This window comes from Schistocerca gregaria, chromosome 2, assembly GCF_023897955.1.
Source record: "Schistocerca gregaria isolate iqSchGreg1 chromosome 2, iqSchGreg1.2, whole genome shotgun sequence".
Lineage (NCBI taxonomy): Eukaryota > Metazoa > Arthropoda > Insecta > Orthoptera > Acrididae > Schistocerca > Schistocerca gregaria.
Genome location: NC_064921.1, coordinates 384,165,784 through 384,191,145, shown reverse-complemented (window position 1 = coordinate 384,191,145; position 25,362 = coordinate 384,165,784). Strand labels below are relative to the sequence as shown.

The 25,362-nt window shown below is 42.7% G+C and overlaps 1 protein-coding gene across 1 annotated transcript in view; it reads left to right on the top strand.

Annotated features, from left to right (window-relative positions):
* The window catches only part of LOC126335790 (bile salt-activated lipase-like), a 33,517-nt gene that overhangs the window by 2,999 nt on the left and 5,156 nt on the right, over positions 1-25,362 (top strand). Inside the window, exons 2-4 of the mRNA XM_049999253.1 lie at positions 2,373-2,510; positions 9,566-9,793; positions 18,750-18,915. Coding sequence (XP_049855210.1) covers positions 2,373-2,510; positions 9,566-9,793; positions 18,750-18,915 — 532 coding nt within the window. The remainder of the gene's footprint in view (positions 1-2,372; positions 2,511-9,565; positions 9,794-18,749; positions 18,916-25,362) is intronic.

Sequence of the window (25,362 nt, the reverse complement as noted above, 5' to 3'; positions counted from 1 at the left end):
CCCGCCAGCGCTCCTTGCCTCGCTGTGGTAACTCAGTAATTAGTGTAGTTCATTCTTCCTACACTAGATTTTGTCGTTGTGCTTGGGTGTTGAAGTTAAGTAGTGTTATCTCGCTGTACCACAATGCAACGTGTGCATTTCTGCCTGCCTCGCTCCGAGGTTGTGTGACAATGCTTGCATCTTGTCCCACCGTCTGCTACATTGGCGATATGTATTGTCTAGACTTCGTCTACCATAACTAACCTTCTCTGAACTGAGCTCACGTAGTAGAGTTAACACGTACAGTTAAATTACTCTGCTATACAACGATCTTGTCGTTTACCCGTTTTGCCTTTCCTCTCCTCTAGCCCCCAATCCTCCTGTAGCTGATCTTTCTGCTACACAGGGTGATTCACCTAAAACTTGCATCCCAAATGTTGCGGAAAGTGCTATTGACGTTCGATTTTCACAGAAAGGATTGGTACCTCGGGGCCAGTACTGTTAGCCAACACACAGATTGTAGTAATACTTAGGTGTATTTCTGCGTGGCAACATGTACTTTTTCAAGCAGAACACTGCCTATTGACATTATAGAACTGGCAGTAGGGTAAATTATAATGTCACTAGTGTTGTTCAAGGAGTCACGTGGGAAACATTTACGAGATATTGCATCTTGACAAGTTCCCACGATGACGCATGTTTGTGCCATTAAACCTGTGTAGCCACTATGTATGGCTTTGTTATGATTATTTACATTTGTGCTTCTGTGTTCCTCAAGTGCAATGCGACTTGCTATTCAGTGTGTGACAGTCCAAGCAGTAGGTCATGAATGGACGATAGGATTTACCGATGCAGAAAAAGCCGACATGTTCATGGCGTACGGAGTGTGTAGGAAGAATGCACTACGTTCTTGTAAGGCGTACACAATAAGATATCCCAACAGACGTCATCATCAATTATTTATCAACGTGAAAGCGATGGTGCAACACTTCGATAACATAACAGAAGCAAACAATCGACACATAAAAGGGGATAACTAATGTTCTTGTTCTTGCTACCACAGCAGTTGATTAGCATATTAATTCCCTCGCAATAGCAGAGGAAGTGGCATGAGTTGGGCTAGTGTCCTGTGCATTCTCCATCGGCATAGATTCCATCCCTATACATCTTTCTCCATCAAAAGCAGCATGGAAACGATTAAGAGTATCGTTCTAATTTATGTACATGGACATTACGAAATGATATTCGAGATGTATCGTGTGTCTTGTTTAGTGGTGAAGCCACATTTATCAGTCGTGGTTAGGTAAACCGCCGTAACAAGCGCTATTGGTCTGTTGAGAATCCACATAGGCTTTGTCAGGTGGAATGTAAACGTCCACGGAGTGTTAACATGTGGTGTACCTGTAGTACCAACATGATGGCTGCCCAGTCCATAGTGCACGAACTACCACAGCATGTCTTCACGAACTGTTTCCAAATCTTTGGAGTGGACACAGAGGACCTGTACTTTGGCCGGTCTATTCCCCTTAGTTGAGGTCTGTACCCTTTTTCTCTGTGGTGAAAGCTGAAAGACGCTGACTACAAGTACATACCAACTACACCCGTCGATTTTAGTACAGTTTGCTCTGACATCTCCGCTGAAATGCTAGCACATGTACATTAGTCGTTCCGTATCAGATTGGATGCGTGTATTGCCGCTGCGGCGTTCATTTTTAACGCAACCTGTGATGGTCAGTCGTCTCGTTACTGGTCAGAATGCATATAACTAGTGTATACAATTGTGGTATTCTTTAGTGTTGGCTATCAAAGCTATTTCACAAGTGTCGGTGTGCGAACTTTTCAGAATACGCTATCTCGTAAGCAACTCGCACCTTCAGTCCTGCAACAAACACCACTGACGTTCTAATTTACTGTACTTTTCATCTGTTAGTGGCAATAGGTATTGTTCCATTTAAAAATTGTATGGCTCCACAAAAATTTCACTTCCTAACTATTATTAGTATCTGTTGATTTGTTAACAATACGAGCCCCACACAACCAATCCATTCTGTGTAAGCCGAACATCGATAGTGCATTGCATTTCCGCAATATTTGCGGTGCAAGTTTTAGGCGGTTTACCCTGTGTATTGAATATGGCCTTAGGGACGACTCTTATTTTTCTCCTGAAATATGATCCATAGTTGTGTTATTGCTGAATTAAAGTATGAAGCCTTATTATTTTTCATTCTTTAAATTCTGTTGAAGTAATTTTGTTTTGTTTTTCTAGTAGTATGGGATTGTTAATGACAATGTTTTCGAAGTATTGCACGTAATTTCAATTTTCCTTTACTTTATTTGCTTATCAGTATTGTTACGTTCTTTTTGTGCTAATGTTTCCCTCTTCTTGATTTCAGGCCCAAGAGTATGTAACAGTGGACACACAAGAAGGCACCCTCAGGGGCCTCATGACAGAGACGTACACAGGGAAGCCCATGTTCAAGTTCGAAGGCGTCCCATATGCAAAACCACCCTCGAAAGATCTTCGTTTCCAGGTAAGTGGCTCACATTGCTCATATAAGAATGTATGTCTCTCATATCAAACTGTTGAAAACAAGCCAAAGAGATATACGAAATTCGAAACAGGTGGAAGAATACCAGCATACAGCAATAACGTCTCAAAATTATGATGTCACGCCTGTATTCGGCTACTGGGATTTAGGTTTTCCTATAAATCACTACAGAAAAATGCCCCGATACTTCGCTAGAACAATCTCCAACGTTTTACTACTGTAATTAAAGAAACACATAATAGAATTCATGATAACGGTCATATATGAAATACGTGTATACAGTGAGGGTGAAATGCAAGTAAAATTGGAAGTAATCAATATGAATTTACAACATAAACGCTAATTCTTAGTAACCTTGTAATGGTTACCGATGTTTGCCGTGACTGACATACACTAGGTGATGAAAAGTATCCTGAAACCTTTATGTACATAGACGTTGGACACTACATGTCACGATAGGCGAGTCCGCAAGTTCACTACTGGTCATTAAAATTGCTACACGACGAAGATGACGTGCTACAGACACGAAATTTAACCGACAGGAAGAAGATGCTGTGATATGCAAATGATTAGCTTTTCAGAGCATTCACACAAGGTTGGTGCCGGTGGCAACACCTACAACGTACTGACATGAGGAAAGTTTCCAACCGATTTCTCATACACAAAGAGCGTTGCCTGGTGAAACATTGTCGTGATGTCTCGTGTAAGGAGGAGAAATGTGTACCACCACGTTTTCGACTTTGATAAAGGTCGCACTGTAGCCTATCGCAATTGCGGTTTAACGTATCGTGACATTGCTGCTAGCGTTGGTCGACATCCAATGACTGTTAGCAGAATGTGGAATCGGTGGGTTCAGGAGGGTAATACGGAACGCGGTGCTGGATCTCAACGGCCTCTTAACGCTAGCAGTCGAGATGACAAGGCATCTTATCCGCATGGCTGTAATGGATCCTGCAGGCACATGTCAATCCCTGAGTCAACAAATGGGGACGTTTGCAAGACAACAACCATCTGCACGAACAGTTCGACGACGTTTGCAGCACCGTGGACTATCAGGTCGGAGACCATGGATGCGGTTACCCTTGACGCTGCATCACAGACAGGAGCGCCTGCGGTGGTGCACTCAACGACGAACCCGGGTGCACGAATGGAAAAACGTCATTTTTTCGGATGAATCCAGGTACTATTTACAGAATCATTATGGTCGCATCCGTGTTTGTCGACATCGCGGTGAACGCACGTTGGAAGCGTGTGTGCGTTATCGCCATACTGGCCTATCACCCAGCGTGATGGTATGGGGTGCCACTGGTTACACGTCTCGGTCACCTCTTGTTCGCATTGACGGCACTTGAACAGTGGACATTACATTTCAGATGTGTTACGACCCGTGGCTCTACCCTTCATTAGATCCCTGGGAAACCCTACATTTCAGCAGGATAATACACGACCGCATGTTGCAGGTCCTGTACGGGCCTTTCTAGATACAAAAAATGTTCGACTGCTGCGCTGGCCAACACATTCTCCAGATCTCTCAGCAATTGAAAACGTCTGGTCAATGGTGGCCGAGCAACTGGCTCGTCACAATACGCCAGTGACTGCTCTTGATGAACTGTGATATCGTGTTGAAGCTGCATGGGCAGCTGTACCTGTACACGCCATCCAAGCTCTGTTTGACTCAATGCCCAGGCGTAACAAGGCAGTTATTAAGGCCAGAGGTGGTTCTTCTGGGTACTGATTTCTCAGGATCTGTACACTCTAAAATGCGTGGAAATGTAATCACATGTCAGTTCTAGTATAATGTATTTGTCCAGTGAATACCCGTTTACAATCTGCGTTTCTTATTGGTGTAGCAATATCAATTTACTACATAAACACTAATTTTTAGATACCGATGTTTGCCGTGACTGACGTACACTATGTGATAAAAAGTATCCTGAAACCTTTATGTACAGAGAAGGTGGACACTATATGTCACGATAGGCGAGTCCGCAAGTATAAAAGAACGCGAGGAGAATTATGTCAAGTGCGAAGCGTAAACAGCAGACTGGGTCGGTCAGCATGACTCTGTGTCTTCGAACGTGAAATTGTTGGTGACTGTTACGTGGGAATAATTCAGTCGAATCGGGTTCAACCCGTGTAAAGTTGCTCAAGATAGCTGTTGGTGATATGACTGTGAAGTGGAAGCGCGAGGGAACAGTCGCTGGTAAACCTAGACAGGCAGAGCTCATATACTGATGGACACGAACCGTCGAACGATGCAGAATGGTGGATGTAAAAAGTCGCGTGAAATCAGCAGAAGGAATCACTCGTTAGTTGCAAAGTGCCACCAGCAGTTCATCTAGAATAATTATTCCGCATAGGAAGTTAATGGAATGGGATACAATGATCGAACAGCTGCTCATAAGCCGTACATTCCTGTAATATGTGCTACGTGATACTTTAAATAGTGTTCCAGCGCAGCTACTGGACAGCTGATGACGGGAAAGCAGTGATTTCGAGTGATGAATCATGTTATAACCTGTGGCAGTCTTATGCAACGATTGGAGTTTGGTAAATACTTGGAGACCGTGACCTCCTATCATGTGTACGGCCATCTGTGAAGAGCGGAGTATAGGGTGTGGTCCCATTACTGTGCATAAGAAAATTTTAAAAATGGAAAAACATTACCATATTTTACCGCATTGTGTTTTCTGTACAGTAGATGGTGGTGATGAAGTTCATTTGATGGACGCTCAACATTGTGAACATCAGTACGAGTTCCATATCCTTCCATTTCCAGTCAGTGGTTTTCTGTGATTTCCCTAAATCGCTCCAGGCAAATGCCGTGATGGTTCCTTTGAAAGGGCACGACCGACTGCCTTCCCCAACCTTGCCTAGTCCGATGTGACCGATGACCTCGCTGTTTGGTCTCTTCCCCCAAACAACCCCAATCCCCCCATTAGCTCCAAACTTATCATATACATCCGTTCTTTCGACGGAAGATCCGTACCCAAAGACTGGAAAGTTGCACAGGTCACACCAATATTCAAGAAAGGTAGTACAAGTAATCCAATAAATAATAGGCCCACGTAGTTAACGTAGATATGCAGCAGGATTTTAGAACATATATTGTGTTCCAACATTATGAATTACCTCGAAGTAAAAGGTCTATTGACACACAGTCAACATGGGTTTAGAAAATATCGTTTCTGTGAAACACAACTAGCTCTTTATTCCCATGAAGTGTTGAGTACTATTGACAAGGGGTTTCAGATCCATTACTTATTACTGGATTTCCCAAAAGCTTTTGACACTGTACCACACAAACGGCTCGTAGTGAAATTGCGAGCTTATGGAATATAGTGTCAGTTATGTGACTGAATATTTGATTTCCTGTCAGAGAGTCACAGTTCATAGTAATTGACGGAAAGTCATCTAGTAAAACAGAAGTTATCTGGCGTTCCACAAGGTAGTGTTATATGCCCTTTGCTGTTCCTTATCTATATAAACGAATTTGGAGACCTTCTGAGCAGCTGTCTTCGGTTGTTTGCAGATGACGCTGTCGTTTATCTACTAATAAAGTCATCAGAAGATCAAAACAAATTGTAAAACTATTTAGAAAAGATATCAGAATGGTGCGAAAATTGGAAGTGGACCGTAAATAACGAGAAGTGTAAGGTCATCCATATGAGAGCTGTGGGGAAGGCTAACCAAAGACTGCGTTTTATTGGCAGGACAATTGGAAAATGTAACTGACCTACTAAGGAGACTGCCTACACTACGCTTGTCCGTCCTCTTTTAGAATACTGCTGCGCGGTGTGGGATACTTACCAGATAGGACTGACGTAGTACATCGAAAAAGTTCAGAGAAAGGCAGCACGTTTTGTATTATCGCGAAATATGGGAGAGAGTGTCACAGTAATGATACAGGGTTTGGGTTGGAAATCATTAAAAGAAAGGCGTTTATCGTTGCGACGGAATCTCACGAAATTCCAATCCGAACCTTCTCCGAATGCGATAATATTTTTTTGACACCGACCTACACAGGGAGGAACGATCACTACGATAAAATAAAGGAAATCAGAGGTCGTACAGAAGGATATAGGTGTTCATTCTTTCCACGCGCTATACGAGATTGGAATAATAGAGAATTGTGAAGGTTGTTCGATGAAACCTCTGTCAGGCACTTGAATGTGATTTGCAGGGTATCCAAGTAGATGTAGATGTATGTCAATCATATACAAATGTTGATTAGATACATTGTACATCGTCAACATTCTTAGTCTTGAGACGAGTTCAGACTGCGGCCAAGGGACGAATTGGAAGCCAAGTGGACCAAACCGTTAGGCTGGTCTGGATACGCGACATACCCTGCGTTTGTTTGATTACAACTGTGTTTTCATCGGTACACCTAATAAAACAATTTTATCAATTGGCTTCTGAGAACTTTCACTGATGCTATTAATTTATGCGCTGTAAGTTAAGGGTTATGAACTGCAGATTAAACTTCAAGAAACTGCAATAATGTGGTAATTTAAAGAGATGGGACCTGGATAAACTGACTAAAACAGAGTTTGTACAAAGTTTCAGGCAGAGCATAAGGGAACAATTGACAGCAGTGGGGGAAAGAAGTACAGTAGAAGAAGAATGGGTTGCTCTGAGGGATGAAGTAGTGAAAGCAGCAGAGGATCAAGTAGGTAAAAAGACGAGGGCTAGTAGAAATCCTTGGCTAACAGAAGAAATATTGAATGTAATTGATGAAAGGAGAAAATATAAAAATGCAGTAAATGAAGCAGGCAAAAAAGAATACAAACGTCTCAAAAATGAGATCGACAGGAAGGGCAAAATGGCTAAGCAGGGATGGCTAGAGGACAAATGTAAGGATGTAGAGGCTTATCTCTCAAGGGGTAAGACAGATACTGCCTATAGGAAAATTAAAGAGACCTTTGGAGAAAAGAGAGCCACTTGTATGAATGTCAAGAACTCAGATGGAAACCCAGTTCTAAACAAAGAAGGGAAAGCAGAAAGATGGAAGGAGTATATAGAGGGTCTATACAAGAGCGATATACTTGAGGATAATATTATAAAAATCGAAGAGAATGTAGATGAAGATGAAATGGGAGATACGATACTGCGTGAAGAGTTTGCCAGAGCACTATAAGACCTGAGCCGAAACAAAGCCCCGGGACTACAGACGGCCTTGGGACAGCCAGTCCTGACAAAACTCTACCATCTGGTGAGCAAGATGTATGAGACAGGCGAAGTACCCTCAGATGTCAACAAGAATATAATAATTCCAATCTCAAAGAAAGCAGATGTTGACAGATGTGAAAATTACCGAACTATCAGTTTAATAAGTCACAGCTGCAAAATACTAACACGAATTCTTTACAGACGAATGGAAAAACTGGTAGAAGCCAACATCAGGGAAGATCAGTTTGGATTCCGTAGAAATATTGGAACACGTGAGGCAATACTGACCTTACGACTCAACTTAGAAGAAAGATTAGGGAAAGGCAAACCTACGTTTATAGCATTTGTAGACTTACAGAAAGCTTTTGACAATGTTGAATGGAATACTCTTTTCCAAATTCTAAAGATGTCAGGGGTAAAATACAGGGAGCGAAAGGCTATTTACAATTTGTACAGAAACCAGATAGCAGTTATAAGAAGCGAGGAGCATGAAAGGGAAGCAGCGGTTGGGAAGGGAGTGAGACAGGTTTGTAGCCTCTCCCCACTGTTATTCAATCTGTATATTGAATAAGCAGTAAAGGAAACAAAAGAAAATTTCGGAGTAGGTATTAAAATCCGTGGAGAAGAAATAAAAACTTTGAGGTTCGACGATGACATTGTAATTCTGTCAGAGACAGCAAAGAACTTGGAAGAGCAGTTGAACCGAATGCACAGTGTCTTGAAAGGAGAATAAAAGATGAAAATCAACAAAAGCAAAACGAGGATAATGGAATGTAGTCGAATTAAGTCGGGTGATGCTAAGAGAATTAGATAAGGAAATGAGACACTTAAAATAGTAAAGGAGTTTTGCTATTTGGGGAGCAAAATAACTGATGATGGTCGAAGTAGAGAAGACATAAAATGTAGGCTGGCAATGGCAAGGACAGCGTTTCTGAGGAAGAGAAATTTGTTAATATCGAGTATAGATCTAAGTGTCAGGAAGTCGTTTCTGAAAGTATTTGTATGGAGTGTAGCCATGTATGGAGGTGAAACATGGACGATAAATAGTTTGGACAGGAAGAGAATAGAAGCTTTCGAAATGTTGAAGATTAGATGGGTAGATCACATAACTAATGAGGAGGTATTGACTAGAACTGGGGAGAAGGGGAGGTTGTGGCACAACTTGACGAGAAGAAGGGATCGGTTGGTAGGACATGTTCTGAGGCATCAAGAAGTCACAAATTTAGCATTGGAAGGCAGTGTGGAGGGTAAAAATCGTAGAGGGAGACCAAGAGATGAGTACATTAAGCTGGCTCAGAAGGATGTAGGTTGCAGTAAGTACTGGGAGATGAAGAAACTTGCACAGGATAGGGTAGCATGGAGAGCTGCATCAAACCAGTCTCAGGCCTGAAGACCATAACAACAAGTTAAGGTTGATTATAACCAAAGTTAAACCTTCAAAACGATAAAGAAATAACACCACTGGTCATAATTGCAACGGAATATTATCGGAGATATGGGGAAAACGTATACTTTGTCTCTAAACAATGGTCAAATGTAACATATTATCACATTTTCTGATACCAGTTTTGTATTGTTTTATGTAGCCTTTGAAAATGACGGATATCGCAAGGTGGTTTAGGAAATAATCAATAGTGTGGTCAGTTCCTCAGAAAAGTTATTAAAGTGCGTGTTTTCTTTCTGGTAGATACACTGCTGTCATGGTTTATAACGACCGTTAATATATGAGAAGGTCATATTTCAGTTCACTGCATAGGAATACCTCTTAAATAAATGGTAACGCTCACGAATCATGTATCACCCACTCATATATTGTTTTGTGTAATGTTAACTGCATATATATTGTGGCACGCAATGTTAATCAGTGGCATTTTTTTGTAGGTTTCTTAAGCACTGGTGATGAAGTCGTTCCTGGAAACATGGGTCTAAAGGATCAGACGGAGGCCCTTCGCTGGGTGCAGAGAAACATCGCGGCGTTCGGCGGCGACCCGCAGCGGGAGACCTTACTTGGCCAAAGCGCCGGAGGAGCATCCATTCAGTACCACCTCATGTCTCCACTGAGCAAAGCTATCTCAGCTGAGTGGTACTTCAATGTGATCTGTTTCTTCAGCCTAGAGTATAAGCTTCAAGCTACGACTGGAAGTCAACATGTAGCTATTTTAATCCTTTGCTAAATCACAGGTATGAAGAAAAGGAGAAAGAAAATTTATATAATTTGTGATCTTATGTTAATATGTTAGTAAACGCTGAGGTTACCGATGAGACGAGTGAACACATTTCGTACGAATGTTTTCACGATGTACTGCCTGCCTCATTGTCGCGGGTAGCCTACACTGCTACTATTCCTCCAGCTGCTGAAGAGGAAGTCCCTTTGTAATGCGTGACGAAATCAGTCGTCATCTATTTATAGATTTTACTAAAACACGTAGATAGTTAAACTCATGATTAACAGTAAATTAAATATACTGAGGCGACAAAGGTCATGAGAGATACTCACGTACGCAAACAGCGGTAGTATCGCGAACACGAGATATAAAAGCGCAGTGCATTGGCGTAGTTGCCATTTGTACTTAGGTGATCCACGTCAGAAGGTTTGCGACGTAGTTATGACCGCACAACGGGAATTAACAGAATTCGAACGCGGAACAGAAGTTATGGCTAGACGCAAGGGACAATCCATTTCGGAAATCGTGAGGGATTCAGTGTTCAGACATTCACAGTGTCAAGGATGTCCCAAGAGTACCAAAATTTCAGAGATTACCACTCATCACGGACAAAGCAGTGGCCAACGTCCTTCGCTTAACGATCAAGAGCTGCACCGTTTGAGTACAGTTGTCAGCGCTAACAGACAAGTACCACTGCGTGAAATAACGTATAATCTGGTGGAGGCTCCACAATGGTGTGGAAAGTATTTACGGAGAGTGAACTTGGTCCCCCGGTCCTACTGAACCAATTATTTACTGGAAATATTTCTGTACAGCTACTCGGACACCATTTGCAGCCATTCACGGACTTCATGATTCCAAACAACGATGGAAACTTTGTGGATGACAAGGCGCTATGTACCGAGTTGCCATTGTTTTGAAGAACATTCTGGACAATTAAAGCGAATGATTTGGTCAGCCAAATTACCGGACATGAATCACATCAAACATTTATTAGGCATGAAGTAAGTTAGTGCACAAAATCCTACACCGGCAACACCTTAGCAATTATTTCCGGCTATAGAGGCAAAGTGGCTCAATATATCTGCATGAGACTTCAATCCACTTGCTGAGTTTACGCCACAGCAAATTGCTGCACTACGCCGAGCAAAAGGAGGTCCGACCCGAAATTAGGAGGTACCCCGTGACTTTTATTACTTCAGCGTAAATCGTTACTCAGGTGAAGAAACCTGGCTCATTACTGCAGACGTCACTGCAGATCATCTCTCCTATTGATGTAAGGTAATGAAGAACAAATACAATAGAAGGAAACCCTTAACAATTTATGTAAATCAAACAAACCTGAGTTGCAATGATTGCCGGTACTACCCGAAAAGTCAAAGAAATGCAGTAATTGACTAAGAAATATTGATTCAGAACGAACCTCAGAATGAAAACAAACATTGATGATATTTAGCAGCTGTGAAAAAGAAATAATTTGCGCTATCTGAACGCTCCAACAATTAGCTACATGAACATAACAATAAATTTGAAATAAACGACATCAGGTCATACGTAAAGGCACAAATAGGCAGAGATGACATAAAAAGGAAACAGTTGGTAGTTGTTTACAGTTCTATGATCTGGAACAAGTACGAACAAAAAAGTTAATTTTTTGACACATAGTAATACTAAACTGAATATAGATGTTTATAAATCCTTACTAGCTGTACGTTACAAAATAATCTATTTGATAATACCTTACTCTGAACAATTGGGGTTAGATGACACGTCTATTTTGTGACGACAATGAGCCACTAACATTCAGTCAATGTAACTGTATATTTATTAACAGTAAGACTGCTTAGAACGCAGCATGGTAACAGTCTGATTGTTGATGGGTGACAAACTGTACCATACCTGGCGACGCTCTCTCCATGTAATCGTTAAAAATGGTGAAGCACTATGCTCAATAATTGCAACTTATGTCCATGACAATCCTTCGTGGCACCAGTGAACATACACATTATCCTCATTTACTTCCCCTGCGGGTCCGGGGGTTAGAATAGGCCTAAAGTATTACTGCCTATCGTAAGTGGCGACTAAAAGGAGTATCACACTTTTCGGCCCTATGAGTTGAGGTCCAATTCTATGGTTTGATATGCCACTTTCAAAATTATGCAGAAGTGAGGGCCATATGGCGAAGGACATATAACGTGGTGCACGAGTTATCAACAGTGCCCTTACATAATGGTTCAAATGGCTCTAAGCACTATGAGATTAAACTTCTGAGGTCATCAGTCCCCTAGAACTTAGAACCACTTAAATCTAACTAACCTAAGGACATCACACACATCCATGGCCGAGGCAGGATTTGAACCTGCGACCGTAGCGGTCGCACGATTCCAGACTGTAGCGCCTAGAACCGCTCGGCCACAACGGCAAGCTAGTGCTCTTAGATTCGATCTCCTGAATATCCTGTCATGGCTTTGCATCTCCACCTGCGATTCAACTATTTGGGTGAAGACATTTTCCGGGCTATGTCATCTTCTTTCGTTGTCTCCTGTCCCTCTCGCCCCCATGACAATACTGGCTTTCTCTGCGCTCAATATCCAGCACGGTAGCTAGTCCGTTGTGGAGGGGCTGTAATGTGTCCATTTGGTGGTAGCCCTCTGACAACACAGAGATCGCACTGCTGATGTCTGAGCTGTAAACTCCCCACGTATGCCAAGGAGTAGATGCCTGTCTGCCTGAGGCATCTGGACTCCCTGCGACAGCCATCATGCCAGTTGCTCTTTGGTGTGGCTGGGTGGCGCCAGTGGGGAGAGCCCCTGATCGAAGTTGGTGGCATCAGGGCGAAAGACCCGCAACGATGCGGACTAAGTCATTTCTTGCCGGTGACCGTCGGGAACCAACAGTCCCTAAGAAGAGCAAGATCGAATACATTTACGACAGGTATGACCCAAAATTGTCTCCCTCTTTCGCTAGACCATGGGAGGAAGGTAGGGCTACAGAACGCAGAGAGACGTATGTGCCTCGGTTTTTAGTCTGTAGCAGAACTGATGAGGTTTCCTTCCTACCTACAAATCCTCCGTTTTTCATTGAAAACCTTGAGATACGTTTGGAGAAGTGATAGCGCTGTCCAAGATGTGAAACAGCGCGGTCTTGGTTCAGACATCATCCCCAGCCCAATCCTGAACGTTGCTCGCCCGTGACAAGGTGGGTGATGTTCCTGTTTCCATCACACCCCATAAAAGTTTCAACATGGTACAGGGGATCATTATCCATCGTGATCTCCTGTTGCCAATTTAGAACGGCAGAGTGTTCGTTTCATCTGGCGCCCTTACATGGGACTCGAAGACAACAGGGTTGCTACTGGTGCCTTCATCTTGGCCTTTGAGGGTGATTCATTGCCTGAATATATCAAGGTGACGACTTACCGCTGCGACGTTAAACCATACATCCCTCCCCCTATGTGGTCCTTTTAACTGCATGGTGTAGCCGTGTGGTCTGGAGTGCCATGTCAAGATCCACACGGCTGCCCCCATTGGAGGTTCGAGTCCCATGTGTGTATTGTACTTCACGTAAGTTAGTTTAAGTTAGATTAAGTAGTGTGTAAGCTTAGGGACCCGAAGACCTCAGCAGTTTGGACCAATAAAATCTTAACACAAATATTAATTTCTGGAAGTTCTTTCAGTTCCTGCTGCACTTGCAGCGCCACATGTCGAGACTGTGGACGTCCACTGAATCCAGATACTTCATATGCGCCTCCTTCCACTTGCATCAGCTGTGGAGAGCACCACTCCCCCTGCTGACCAGGCTGCCCAGTACTCCATAAGAGGCGGAAAATCATGAAGTACAAGACTCTGGACTGGTTAACTTATACAGAGGCTAAACGTAATTTTGAAAGATTACACCCCATTCGGTTGACGTCGACATATGCTGCAGCTATGTCACCACCGTCGTCCCAAGTGCCAGTTGTTTCTCAGTCAGTGCCACAAACAGTGGGTCCTCTGGGCCACCAGAATATATCTGCCCCCTTGGTGGTAGGCGGCAGGTCTTCCTCCGCTGCTCCCTTTAGTAGCAAGACCTCCAAATGCAGGGGACGTCGGTCTCCTCCCCCTTGCCGGAGAAGTAATACCCTCCTCTGGCTCCTCTTATGCAGAATGGGTCCCTCGTGGCACTCTCTTCCAAGGTCTCCACTAATGCAAAGGCGGACACTCGCCAGTGGCTCAAGGAGCCAAAAGCTGCTGGATGATGAGCTTCATGGTCTTCCTCTGTGCCTGAAGCTGCTTTGGAGAAATCTTTCCAGCAAGCCGCTAAAGAGAAGTGAGAGAGCATGCAAACTAAAAAGAAGTCTGCTAAGAAACAGGGCCGTCTGGTCGCCCCAACACCACCGTTCCCTATCAATTCTGCATCTGAGGATGCAGTGGAGATCATAGCGTCCCCTGCTGACCTGGATCTCACTGCTATTTCATCTACCATAGAAATGGCTACAAATACTCCATCGATGGCAGCAGGTGACCCTGAGGCATAACCAGCCCCCTTGTGCACTTCACGCCTCCCCAGCCTCAGAATAACGTCACCATCCAATGGAATTGCAGCTTTTTTTCCACCACCTGGCTGAGCTATAGCAAATATTAAGCATTACACCTGCTTACTGCATTGCCATTCAGGAAACCTGGTTCCCGGAAATGCAGACCCCTGCCCTCAACGGCTATAGGAGATATTACTAGAACTGTTGTGACTATAACAGCGTCAAGTGGTGTTTGTGTCTCTGTCCTGAATTCAGTATGCAGTGAATTTGTGCCCCTTGAAACCCCTCTTGTAGCTGTGTCTGTCAGGATAAGGACAACGCAGGAAATAACTGTCTGCAACATATATCTTCCTCCAGAGTTTGCAGTACCCCTGAACGCATTGGGTGCACTGATTGATCATCTCCATAAACATTTCCTACTTTTGGGAGATTTTAAGGCTCATAACCACTTGTGGGGTGGCACCATGCTTACTGACCAAAGCACGGATGTTGAAAATTTACTGCCACAACTCGACTTCTACCTCTTAAATACAGGTGCCTCTACACATTTCAGCAAGGAAAGAACTGGGCGTCTTTTGAGGAGATCCATGAATCGATACACTTTTGAATTTGTTCATATGACCGGAAGTGCTGGTCACTCAGACCGTGTTTAAATGCTCGTTTTCAAGTATGTTTTGTCATGCAGCATCGATTCGTGTCTGTCGCTTTAGTATGGTCGTTTGTCTTTTACTTCTCGGCTCAAACGCATCAGCTGCTTTCGATAACGATCGCCTGGGATTGTTTCCGTCGGTTTCCATAACTTCGAAAACCTCTTTTGCACTGCTATTCCTGTTTTCTAAATCAAAATCACCGTCATTGAAGTGTTGAAATCATTATCCAGACGTTGCCTCACCGCAGATCTTACCCAGATTTTTAAGACCCTCAGCCTTAGGTTTCTCCTTCTAGTGCATAAAAATAAAACTAAATAACGAAAACTGGGTTCTTAAGTTGACATATTCAGTCGAGAATAACTTTATGATGCAATGCCAAATCGTTTAATATTTTGATGGGGCTATGTTTACAACCGGCAAAACTTACTGTACGACACTTACGACGTACTATCAGTAATGCCACTTATCGCTACTGCCATCTATTGCAAAAAGCAAAAGCAAAGTTGTAGACATTATATACCAATTTTACAATATTTAACTATATAATTAGAAACAGTCTAAAATCCATCACTTGTGTTACACATAGACTTTAATTTCCAATATAAAATTTGGCTGTGAACTTTATAATACAGTTGTGCTGTTGGTGATCGCTACAGCTAATCAGATACCCCACTCTCCACTAGGACTGTACAAGAATGCTATATCAATGAGCGGATCAGCGTTAAACCCTTGGACATTCTCTAAAAACGCAACTGACAGAGCTATACGATATGCCAAAACTTTGGGATACAACGGAACAACTTCCACTGAACTTGTAGATTTTCTGAAAATTTTTGAGGCAAGAGCACTAGTAGTAAATGCAACCTCGGCTCTATCGGAAGAGGTATGTATCAGTCTATTGCTTTGTTTCTTTGAATAAGTAAGTGCTCAAGCATAAAATATTACACAATGTATATCAAAACCTGGGAACATTTTTATTGTAGCCGAACGAATATAATTTCAGAATAACACTATACATAATTTGAAAAAGTAAACCATCCTTTTCAATTCCGTAACGTCACCTGGAAGAGAAGGGACGTAGACAAGGCCCTTTACATAACCCTATATAAAGAAATCACAATAGTGACTGTTTACTTTCCAATTTGTATGCAGTGTTGCCTCTCCCGAAAAAAAATACCGAATTCACAAAATCATCAGCTACATCTAGATCTACATACATACTCCGCAATCCACCATACGGTGCGTGGCAGAGGGTACCTCGTACCACGACTAGCATCTTCTCTCCCTGTTCCACTCCCGAACAGAACGAGGGAATAATGACTGCCTATATGTCTCTGTACGAGCCCTAATCTCTCTTATCTTTGTGATCTTTCCGCGAAATTTAAGTTGCCGGCAGTAAAATTGTACTGCATTCAGTCTCAAATACTGGTTCTCTAAATTTCCTCAGTAGCGATTCACGAAAAGAACGCCTCCTTTCCTCTATAGACTCCCACCCGAGTTCTTGAAGCATTTCCATAACACCCGCGTGATGATCAAACCTACCAGTAACAAATCTAGCAGCCCGCCTCTGAATTGCTTCTATGTCCTCCCTCAATCCGACCAGATCGGGATCCCAAACGCTCGAGCAGTACTCAAGAATAGGTCGTATTAGTGTTTTATAAGCGGTCACCTTAACAGATGAACCGCATCTTCCCAAAATTCTACCAATGAACCGAAGACGACTATCCGCCTTCCCCACAACTGCCATTACATGCTTGTCCCACTTCATATCGCTCTGCAGTGTTACGCCCAAATATTTAATCGATGTGACTGTGTCAAGCGTTACACTACTAATGGAGTATTAAAACATTACAGGATTCTTTTTCCTATTCATCTGCCTTAATTTACATTTATCTGTATTTAGAGTTAGCTGCCATTCTTTATACCAATCACAAATCGTGTCCAAGTCATCTTGTATCCTCCTACAGTCACTCAACGACGACACCTTCCCGAACACCACAGCATCATCAGCAAACAGCCGCACATTGCTATCTAACCTATCCAAAAGATCATTTATGTAGATAGAAAACAACAGCGGACCTACCACACTTACCTGTGACACTCCAGATGATACCCCCACCTCCGATGATACATTTGGAATGCAACCCAAATGTAATAGTTAACTAAAACCCTTTATTCTGCTCATTGTAAGGCTCCTTCGACCAGCAATGCACAAAAAAACTGGAATCACTGTCTTTGATTTTCCGATATAAATTTTGCACTGACTGTAGTCTGTATTAGTTTCATGTTTAATTTGAGTAATAGTTGACTTTACAACTCACTAGAGGCTCAGCGTAGAGATTTTGATACGTCCCTTGTCTTCTCTCACTCGTTCAGTATCATTTGCATTCACATATGGTCGACCACTTCTCTTCCGGCCACACAAACTAGCTTTACATGTCAGCTGTAGATTGCCTTTCTGCTGATTTCCCGTACTTCATCTTAAATTTTCCTTGGACACCCATTGCACTCATTTTCTTGTAAAATCAGAAAGCCTTGTCAGCTTCAAAAAGCGCCATTTCGAATGTGATACTACCTTGTGGCCATACATGGAACTACACGTCACACCTGCAATGAAAAAAAGAAATTATGTATATTGTTAATTTGTAATGCTAATCATTCGGCTACAACAAATTTCTTCAAGTATTACCGAACTTTTCAAACACGCCATAAAAGTAAAATGAATCTTCAGTAAACTACACCGTTTATTTACTTTAAAAAAACGGCGTTTAATATTTTATAACATTGTTTACTGATTTCATTTTGCCGTTATGATGATATGTAAGAACGATTTTGAAAACCTTTACAGTTTCAGTACTTTTTCCCTGGGCATAGGGGCTAATGAAGTGCTGATCTGCTATGAAAATGTCTTCACATTTATCAGCAATTAAAAATCAATTGCATCAACGAAGCTTTTTATGCTCTTGTGACGTAATTAGAAATGTTGTTGAGTAAATGTGTTTGAATATATAAGACACACTATGTTACCATCAGACATATAGCGCGCCGATCCATCACTAGTATTCAGTCAATGTCTACATGCATTATAATATTTTAAATAGTTGTATGTCGAGTTTCGTAAGACGAATGTGAGGAATGTTCAGACATTTGCCTAGAGGAATTTTGACATTTATCTACATCCTTAAGTCGGTGTCGTCGGTGCACCGAGGACACAAATCGAATACACGTCTGACTCACCTCTGTGTCTCTAAGACAGCGCGACAGGTGGATAGAGCACATAACCTAAAGTCAAGTCTTAGCGTTGTTCATTTGACTACACTTGTCGAGTCATGTCACCTGCAAATGTATGAGGCTTTAACAGTTCGTGTCTTGTAAAAAAAAGTATACTGGATTATGTTGTTTTGACAACAGTTATTTCTAGTTGCTGAAGTGGCATCTCATCCCAAATAGAAAAATGATTAATCCCGATAATTAGCTTATTAGCTCAGCCCATTAACGTGTCTTGTCCAAAATAAGTAATCGGAGTTTGTAATAGCGGAATATTAAGAAACGTCTGAGTAACAACAAATCATTAAATTGGAAAAAAATTTAATCTACTTTACAGTAATTTTGGATTACTGCTTTTTCAATAATGTCAACTATTTTTACGTTATATATGCAATTAAGAATAAATGTACGCCCATTAACAGAGTAATAAATTAGTAATTTCCTCTGACAGGATAGTGTAAGTTTGTTCAGCTGCGTATGGGCACCTAGTGTTGAACAAGAAAACGATTCCGCATTTTTGACTGAAGAGCCGCAGAAAATTGTGGCTGAGGGTCGCTTCAATAAAGATCCCTACCTCGCAGGAGCACTTGACCTCGAGCAGCTGAGACAAACGCAGCGTAAGTACCGTACGACTTTATGGTGACTTTTTCACTTTAGCATAATAACTTTAAAGTATTGGAATTAATCTTCATTAATTTGGACAACGACATCCTTTGGAAGCTACAAATCGATATTTTCAAAAAATGTGCTATATTTACGAACAAAATCTTTTCAACAATTTTTGTATTAAAGGAGTACCATGATCATTTATTACATAGCTAGCTTTTGAAAAAATGTCCGCAGCTCGTGGTTGTGCGGTAGCGTTCTCGCTTCCGACGCCCGGGTTCGATTCCCGGCGGTGTCAGGGAGTTTCTCTGCCTCGTGATGACTGGGTGTTGTGTGCTGTCCTTAGGTTAGTTATGTTTAAGTAGTTCTAAGTTCTAGCGGACTGATGACCATAGGTGTTAAGTCCCATAGTGCTCAGAGTGATTTTGAAAAAATCTTCTTGCAAGGCGCTGATATTGCCAACATGGAGAAACTGAAGAACTTCCATCAATTGCTCTGTGACAGAACAGAAAACTCAGGTACTAAGAAAATCCTTTACTGGAGTGTTGAGATGTGCCGCCACAGACAAACTAGTAGATACAAATTCCATTTGTCACCTTTCTATAGCCTACCACCGTCGCAGTCAGAGAGTGCTTCATGGCGTCCTCTGACGGGGGCTTCGAAACGCACGTGGACAAGGTGCTGGTGACGTCACAGTGCGGAATTTCTACGTTCCACTACATTGAGGAACGTGAAATGAAGGATACGGAACGTAAGATTTTTCTCTCGTGGAGAGGAACGTGGAAAATGAGATACGACGTCGTATTTCGCCAGAAGCAGAACATCGGAGCCGCCAGATTGTATGGCGTTAACCCTCGTATTGGGTGGGTTTTCTTTCTCGTATAGGACTTGGTACGAATATAAGCTGTTGCAAAGAACCAGAAAATGGAAAATTCCTTGGAAACGCTTCGTTTTAGCTTCGAGTCATTATAATAAAATAATAGATAAAGACATACTATAGTTGATGTTTTTTAGTGTTGTACACTGAAGCGCCGAAGAAACTGGTATAGGCATGCGTATGCAAATACAGAGATTTGTACAACACTGCGCTCTGGAATGGTAACGCCTGTATAAGACAAGTGTCTTGTGCAGTTGTTAGATCGCTTACTGCTTCAAAAATGTAAGGTTATCAAGGTTTAGGAGGGGCTGAGCGTGGTGTTACAGTCGGCGCACGATCAATGGGTCACAGCAAGTAGATGTATCAGGTAGCGCTGAAGTGGGGATTTCCCTGTACGGCCAATTCACGGGATAACGTGAATATCAGAAATCCGGTGAAACATCAAATCTCGACATCATTGCGGTCGTAAAAAGACCCTGCAAGAAGGGGACAAACGGCGACTTAAGAGAATCGTTCAACGTGACAAAAGAGCAACCCTTCCGTAAATTGCTTCAGATTTCAATGCTGGGCCATCAACAAGTGTCTGCGTGCGAAACATTCAACGAACACATCAGCGATGTGGGCTCTCGGAGCCGATGGCCCACACGTGTACCCTTGGTGACTGGACGATACAAAGCTTTACGCTTTGGCTGGGCACGTCAAAACTAACATTGGACTGTTTATGACTGGAAACATGTTGCCCGGTCGGACGAGTCTCGTTTCAAATTGTATCGAGGGGATGGACGTGTACGGGTATGGAAACAACCTCATGAATCTATGAGCCCTGCATATCGGCAGGGGACTGTTCACGCTGGTGGAGTCTCTGTAATGGTATGGTGTGTGTGCAGATGGAGTGAGATGAGAACCATGATACGTCTAGATACGACTCCGACACGAGACACGTACGTAAGCATGCTGTCTAATGACCTGTATCCACTCATGTCCATTCAGCATTCCGACAGACTTGGGCAGTTCCAGCAGTACAATGCGACACCCCACAAGTTCAGAATTGCTATAAACTCCAGGAACACTCTACTGAATTTAAACACTTCGGCTGACAACCAAACTCCACAGACATGAACATTATTGAGCATACCTGGGATGCTTCCTAAGTGCTGTTCAGGAGAGATCTCCACCCCGTCGTACTTTTACGGACTTATGTCGTTATCAAGAGAAAGAAAACTGGCATTCTACGGATCGGATCGTGGAATGTCAGATCCCTTGATCGGGCAGGTGGATTATGAAATTTAAAAAGGGAAATGGATAGGTTGAAATTAGATATAGTGGGAATTAGTGACGTTCGGTGGCAGGAGGAACAAGAAAAATGGCTCTGAGCACTATGGGACTTAACTTCTAAGGTCATCAGTCCCCTAGTACTTAGAAATACTTAAACCTAACTAACCTAAGGACATCAAACACATCCATGCCTGAGGCAGGATTCGAACTTGCGACTGTAGCAGTCGCGCAGTTCCCGACTGTAGCGCCTTTAACCACTAGGTCACCTGGGCCGGCGGAGGAACAAGACTTTTGGTCAGGCGAATACAGGGTTATAAATACAAAAGCAAATAGGGGTAATGCAGGAGTCGGTTTAATAATGAATAAAAAAAGGAGTGCGTGTAAACTACTACAAACAGCACAGTGAACGCATTATTGTGGCCAAGAGAGACACGAAGCCCACGCTTACTACAGTAGCACAAATTTATATTCCTACTAGCTCTGCAGATGACGAAGAAATTGAAGAAATGTATGGTGAAATAAAAGAAATATCATGGGTGACTGGAATTCGGCAGTAGGAAAAGGGAGAGAAGGAAACGTAGTAGGTGAATATGGATTGGGAATAAGAAATGGAAGAGGAAGCCGCCTGGTAGAAATATGCACAGAGCACAATTTTATCATAGCTAACAATTGATTTAAGAGTCATGAAAGAAGGTTGTCTACATGGAAGAAGCCTGGAGATACTGACAGGTTTCAGATACGTTATAAAATGGTAAATCAAAGATTTAGTTGTAAGACATTTCCAGGGGCACACGTGGCCTCTGACCACAATCTATTGGTTATGAACTGTAGATTAAAACTGAAGAAACTGCAAAAAGGTGGGAAATTAAGGAGATGGGACCTGGATAAACTGACTAAACCAGAGATTGTACAGAGTTTCAGGGAGAGCATAAGGGAGCAAGTGACAGGAATGGGGGAAAGAAATGCAGTAGATGAAGGATGGGTAACTTAAGGGGATGAAGTAGTGAAGGCAGCAGAGGATCGAGTAGGTAAAAAGACGAGGGCTAGTAGAAATCCTTGGCTAACAGAAGAAATGTTGAATGTAATTGATGGAAGGAGAAAATATAAAAATGCAGTAAATGAAGCAGGCAAAAAAAGAATACAAACGTCTCAAAAATGAAATCGACAGGAAGTGCAAAATGGCTAAGCAGGGATGGCTAGAGGACAAATGTAAGGATATAGAGGTTTATCTCACTAGGTGTAAGATAGATACTGTCTACAGGAAAATTAAAGAGACCTCTGCAGAAAAGAGAGCCACTTGTATGAATGTCAAGAGTTCAGATGGAAACCCAGTTCTAAACAAAGAAGGGAAAGCAGAAATGTGGAAGGGGTATATAGAGTGTCTATACAAGGGCGATGTACTTGAGGACAATATTATGAAAATGGAGAGGATTTAGATGAAGATGAAAAGGGAGATATGATACTGCGTAAAGAGTTTGACAGATCACTGAATGACCTGAGTCGAAACAAGGTCCCGGGAGTAGATAACATTCCATTAGAACTACTGACGGCCTTGGGAGAGCCAGTCCTGACAAAAGTCTACCATCTGGTGAGCAAGATGTATGAGACAGGCGAAATACCCTCAGACTTCAAGAAGAATATAATAATGCCAATCCCAAAGAAAGCAGGTGTTGACAGATGTGAAAATTACCGAACTATCAGTTTAAAAAGTCACGTCTGCAAAATACTAATGCGAATTCTTTACAGACGAATGGAAAAACTACTAGAAGCCGACCTCGGGGAAGATCAGTTTGGATTCTGCAGAAATATCGGAACATGTGAATCAATACTGATCCTACGACTTATCTTAGAAGCTAGATTACGTAAAGGCAAACCTACGTTTCTAGACTCAGAGAAAGCTTTTGACAATGTTGACTGGAATCCCTTTTCAAATTCTGAAGGTGGCAGGGGTAAAATACAGGGAGCGAAAGGCTATTTACAATTTTTACAGAAACCAGATGGCAGTTACATCTACATCTACATTTATACTCCGCAAGCCACCCGACGGTGTGTGGCGGAGGGCACTTTACGTGCCACTGTCATCACCTCCCTTTTCTGTTCCAGACGCGTATGGTTCGCGGGAAGAACGACTGTTTGAAAGCCTCCGTGGCGCGCTCGAATCTCTCTAATATTACGTTCGTGATCTCCTCAGGAGGTATAAGTAGGGGAAGTAATATATTCGATACCTCATCCTTAAACGCACCCTCTCGAAACCTGGCTTTCGTGAGCATTCATATCTGCAGTATGGGGCTACAGATACACATAATGTTGGTTCACCATAAGAATAAAAGATGTCAGGAGCATAGATACATGGTACATTCTGAAAATCGGTAACGGTTTCCTTTAGGCTCTTAAGCCTCTTAGTGCCTCAGTTTTAGGATGGTGCAAGCTTGCTACTTTCTTTTATAATATGTACTTTAATAGAAGTGGCAAGGTACTGTTCATCAGAACACAGGAAGGAGGTGTGATCTATATAATAATAGATTTATTCATTCTTAACATCATAAGACAAAAAATGACTAAAGAAACGTCACACAAACATTTTCGTTTGGCAAGCGCTTTCACTAATATGGGGCCTATGGTAGACAAAGTGATCAGCTGAGGATCGACACACGACCCTACTAGAACACTAATCACTCTATCTGACTTCATACACGTGAATCCGGGTTACGGCACAAAAACTACGCCACCATCAAACTTATATACTCTACTGAAAAGAAAAATATGGTTCGAAAGAACAGAGTGCTGAGAGACATATATTAGAGAGCTACGTGGCAGCAGCGAATACTTTAACCTTCTGCTATCAGGGCGGCACACCACAATGCGTTCGGCGACTGAAGTCATGGACAGCAGCAACCTGTTATTAATGGCGCGCGACCGAAAACTGCAAGTACACGGTCTCACGTTCAGATAATTCTGAACGCAGGTACTTCCCCATGAGTCTCTGAAACCCTGGAGGATTCCAGTGTGCAGGTGGACCTCTTTGCTGGTCTGCTAAACCAATTTGACTCCGTCCTACGATTATATGTGACAGAATAGGTCAAATGTTTAGACAGCCGACTCAAGACAAATAAGTACACCCAATATCACTCGTTGTGTGCGTGATGCTAGAAGTAGTACCTCTGATGGTTCAGAAAGTGACTGGCACAGGTTCTAAGCGGCACACTAGCAAACGAGACTAGTCTCACTGTTTAGGTAGAGACCTGCAATTCTTTACTATCGAAGCACCAGTACAAGAGTGACCTCTTCTCTTTCTCTCTGCTTTCCTCGCCAGTTCAGTAACAAAGCCAATTTGTATCTTAGACTACTCTCACTTTAGCACAAGCCAATCACGAGCTGGAGTGCTGCATTCGAAGATGGTAGATTGTTCCTTGCTCTGCATATACCAATTAGAAACTTTAAAGTCAATTGGGAGAAAAGAAAAAAAAAAGATTCAGCGTCACGGCCTCTATCTCACGCTTTTACGCCATGTATTTTGCTAACAACATGACCAGGATGGAACCACAGCCCTCCATAAAAAGATTGTTATCTCTCCTGTCGCGTCCATTTCGAAGTTTCCAAAGAACAGCTGCAAACTCGCTAAAAGCCTCTTGCCTTCCAAAGTATGTTTTTGTAACAGAGAGTGGACGTATGGGTGCCAGTGACCTGTCCCACAGAAACTCACAGAACCCTCATAGTCGTCTCATCGACTTCTTGCCTAACCAGGGCCCATCCTCTGCTTTATTGCCGGTCTTCAAAACTTTGGCCATTGCGGAAGCATCTCCTCGGCGCTAGTCAGCCTACCTGGACGTGACCGCTGACCGACCGGCATCATCCAAACGTGTCTGCACAATGAGACCGTGGAAGGCGGCAGTCCAGAAATGTTTTCCCTTAGTTTTCGCGAAAAAAATCGCGCTTCCCTCGGCCATCAGTCCCCGTATGCTTTTACTGCAATCGTTTAAGTCAGCACCGTATTATTTTGAATGCAGGTAAAGCTTACCACCATTCCTCCCCTAGAGCACACAAGCAAGAGCGTTAGCTACTGCCCACCATTGTATCATGATGTATGAAGTCAGATCGTAATAAAGATCATCTTTCCTAAGAACACTGCCGGCCGCGGTGGTCTAGCGGTTCTAGGCGCTCAGTCCGGAACCGCGCGACTGCTACGGTCGCAGGTTCGAATCCTGCCTCGGGCATGGATGTGTGTGATGTCCTTAGGTTAGTTAGGTTTAAGTACTTCTAACTTCTAGGGAACTGTTGACCACAGCTGTTAAGTCCCATAGTGCTC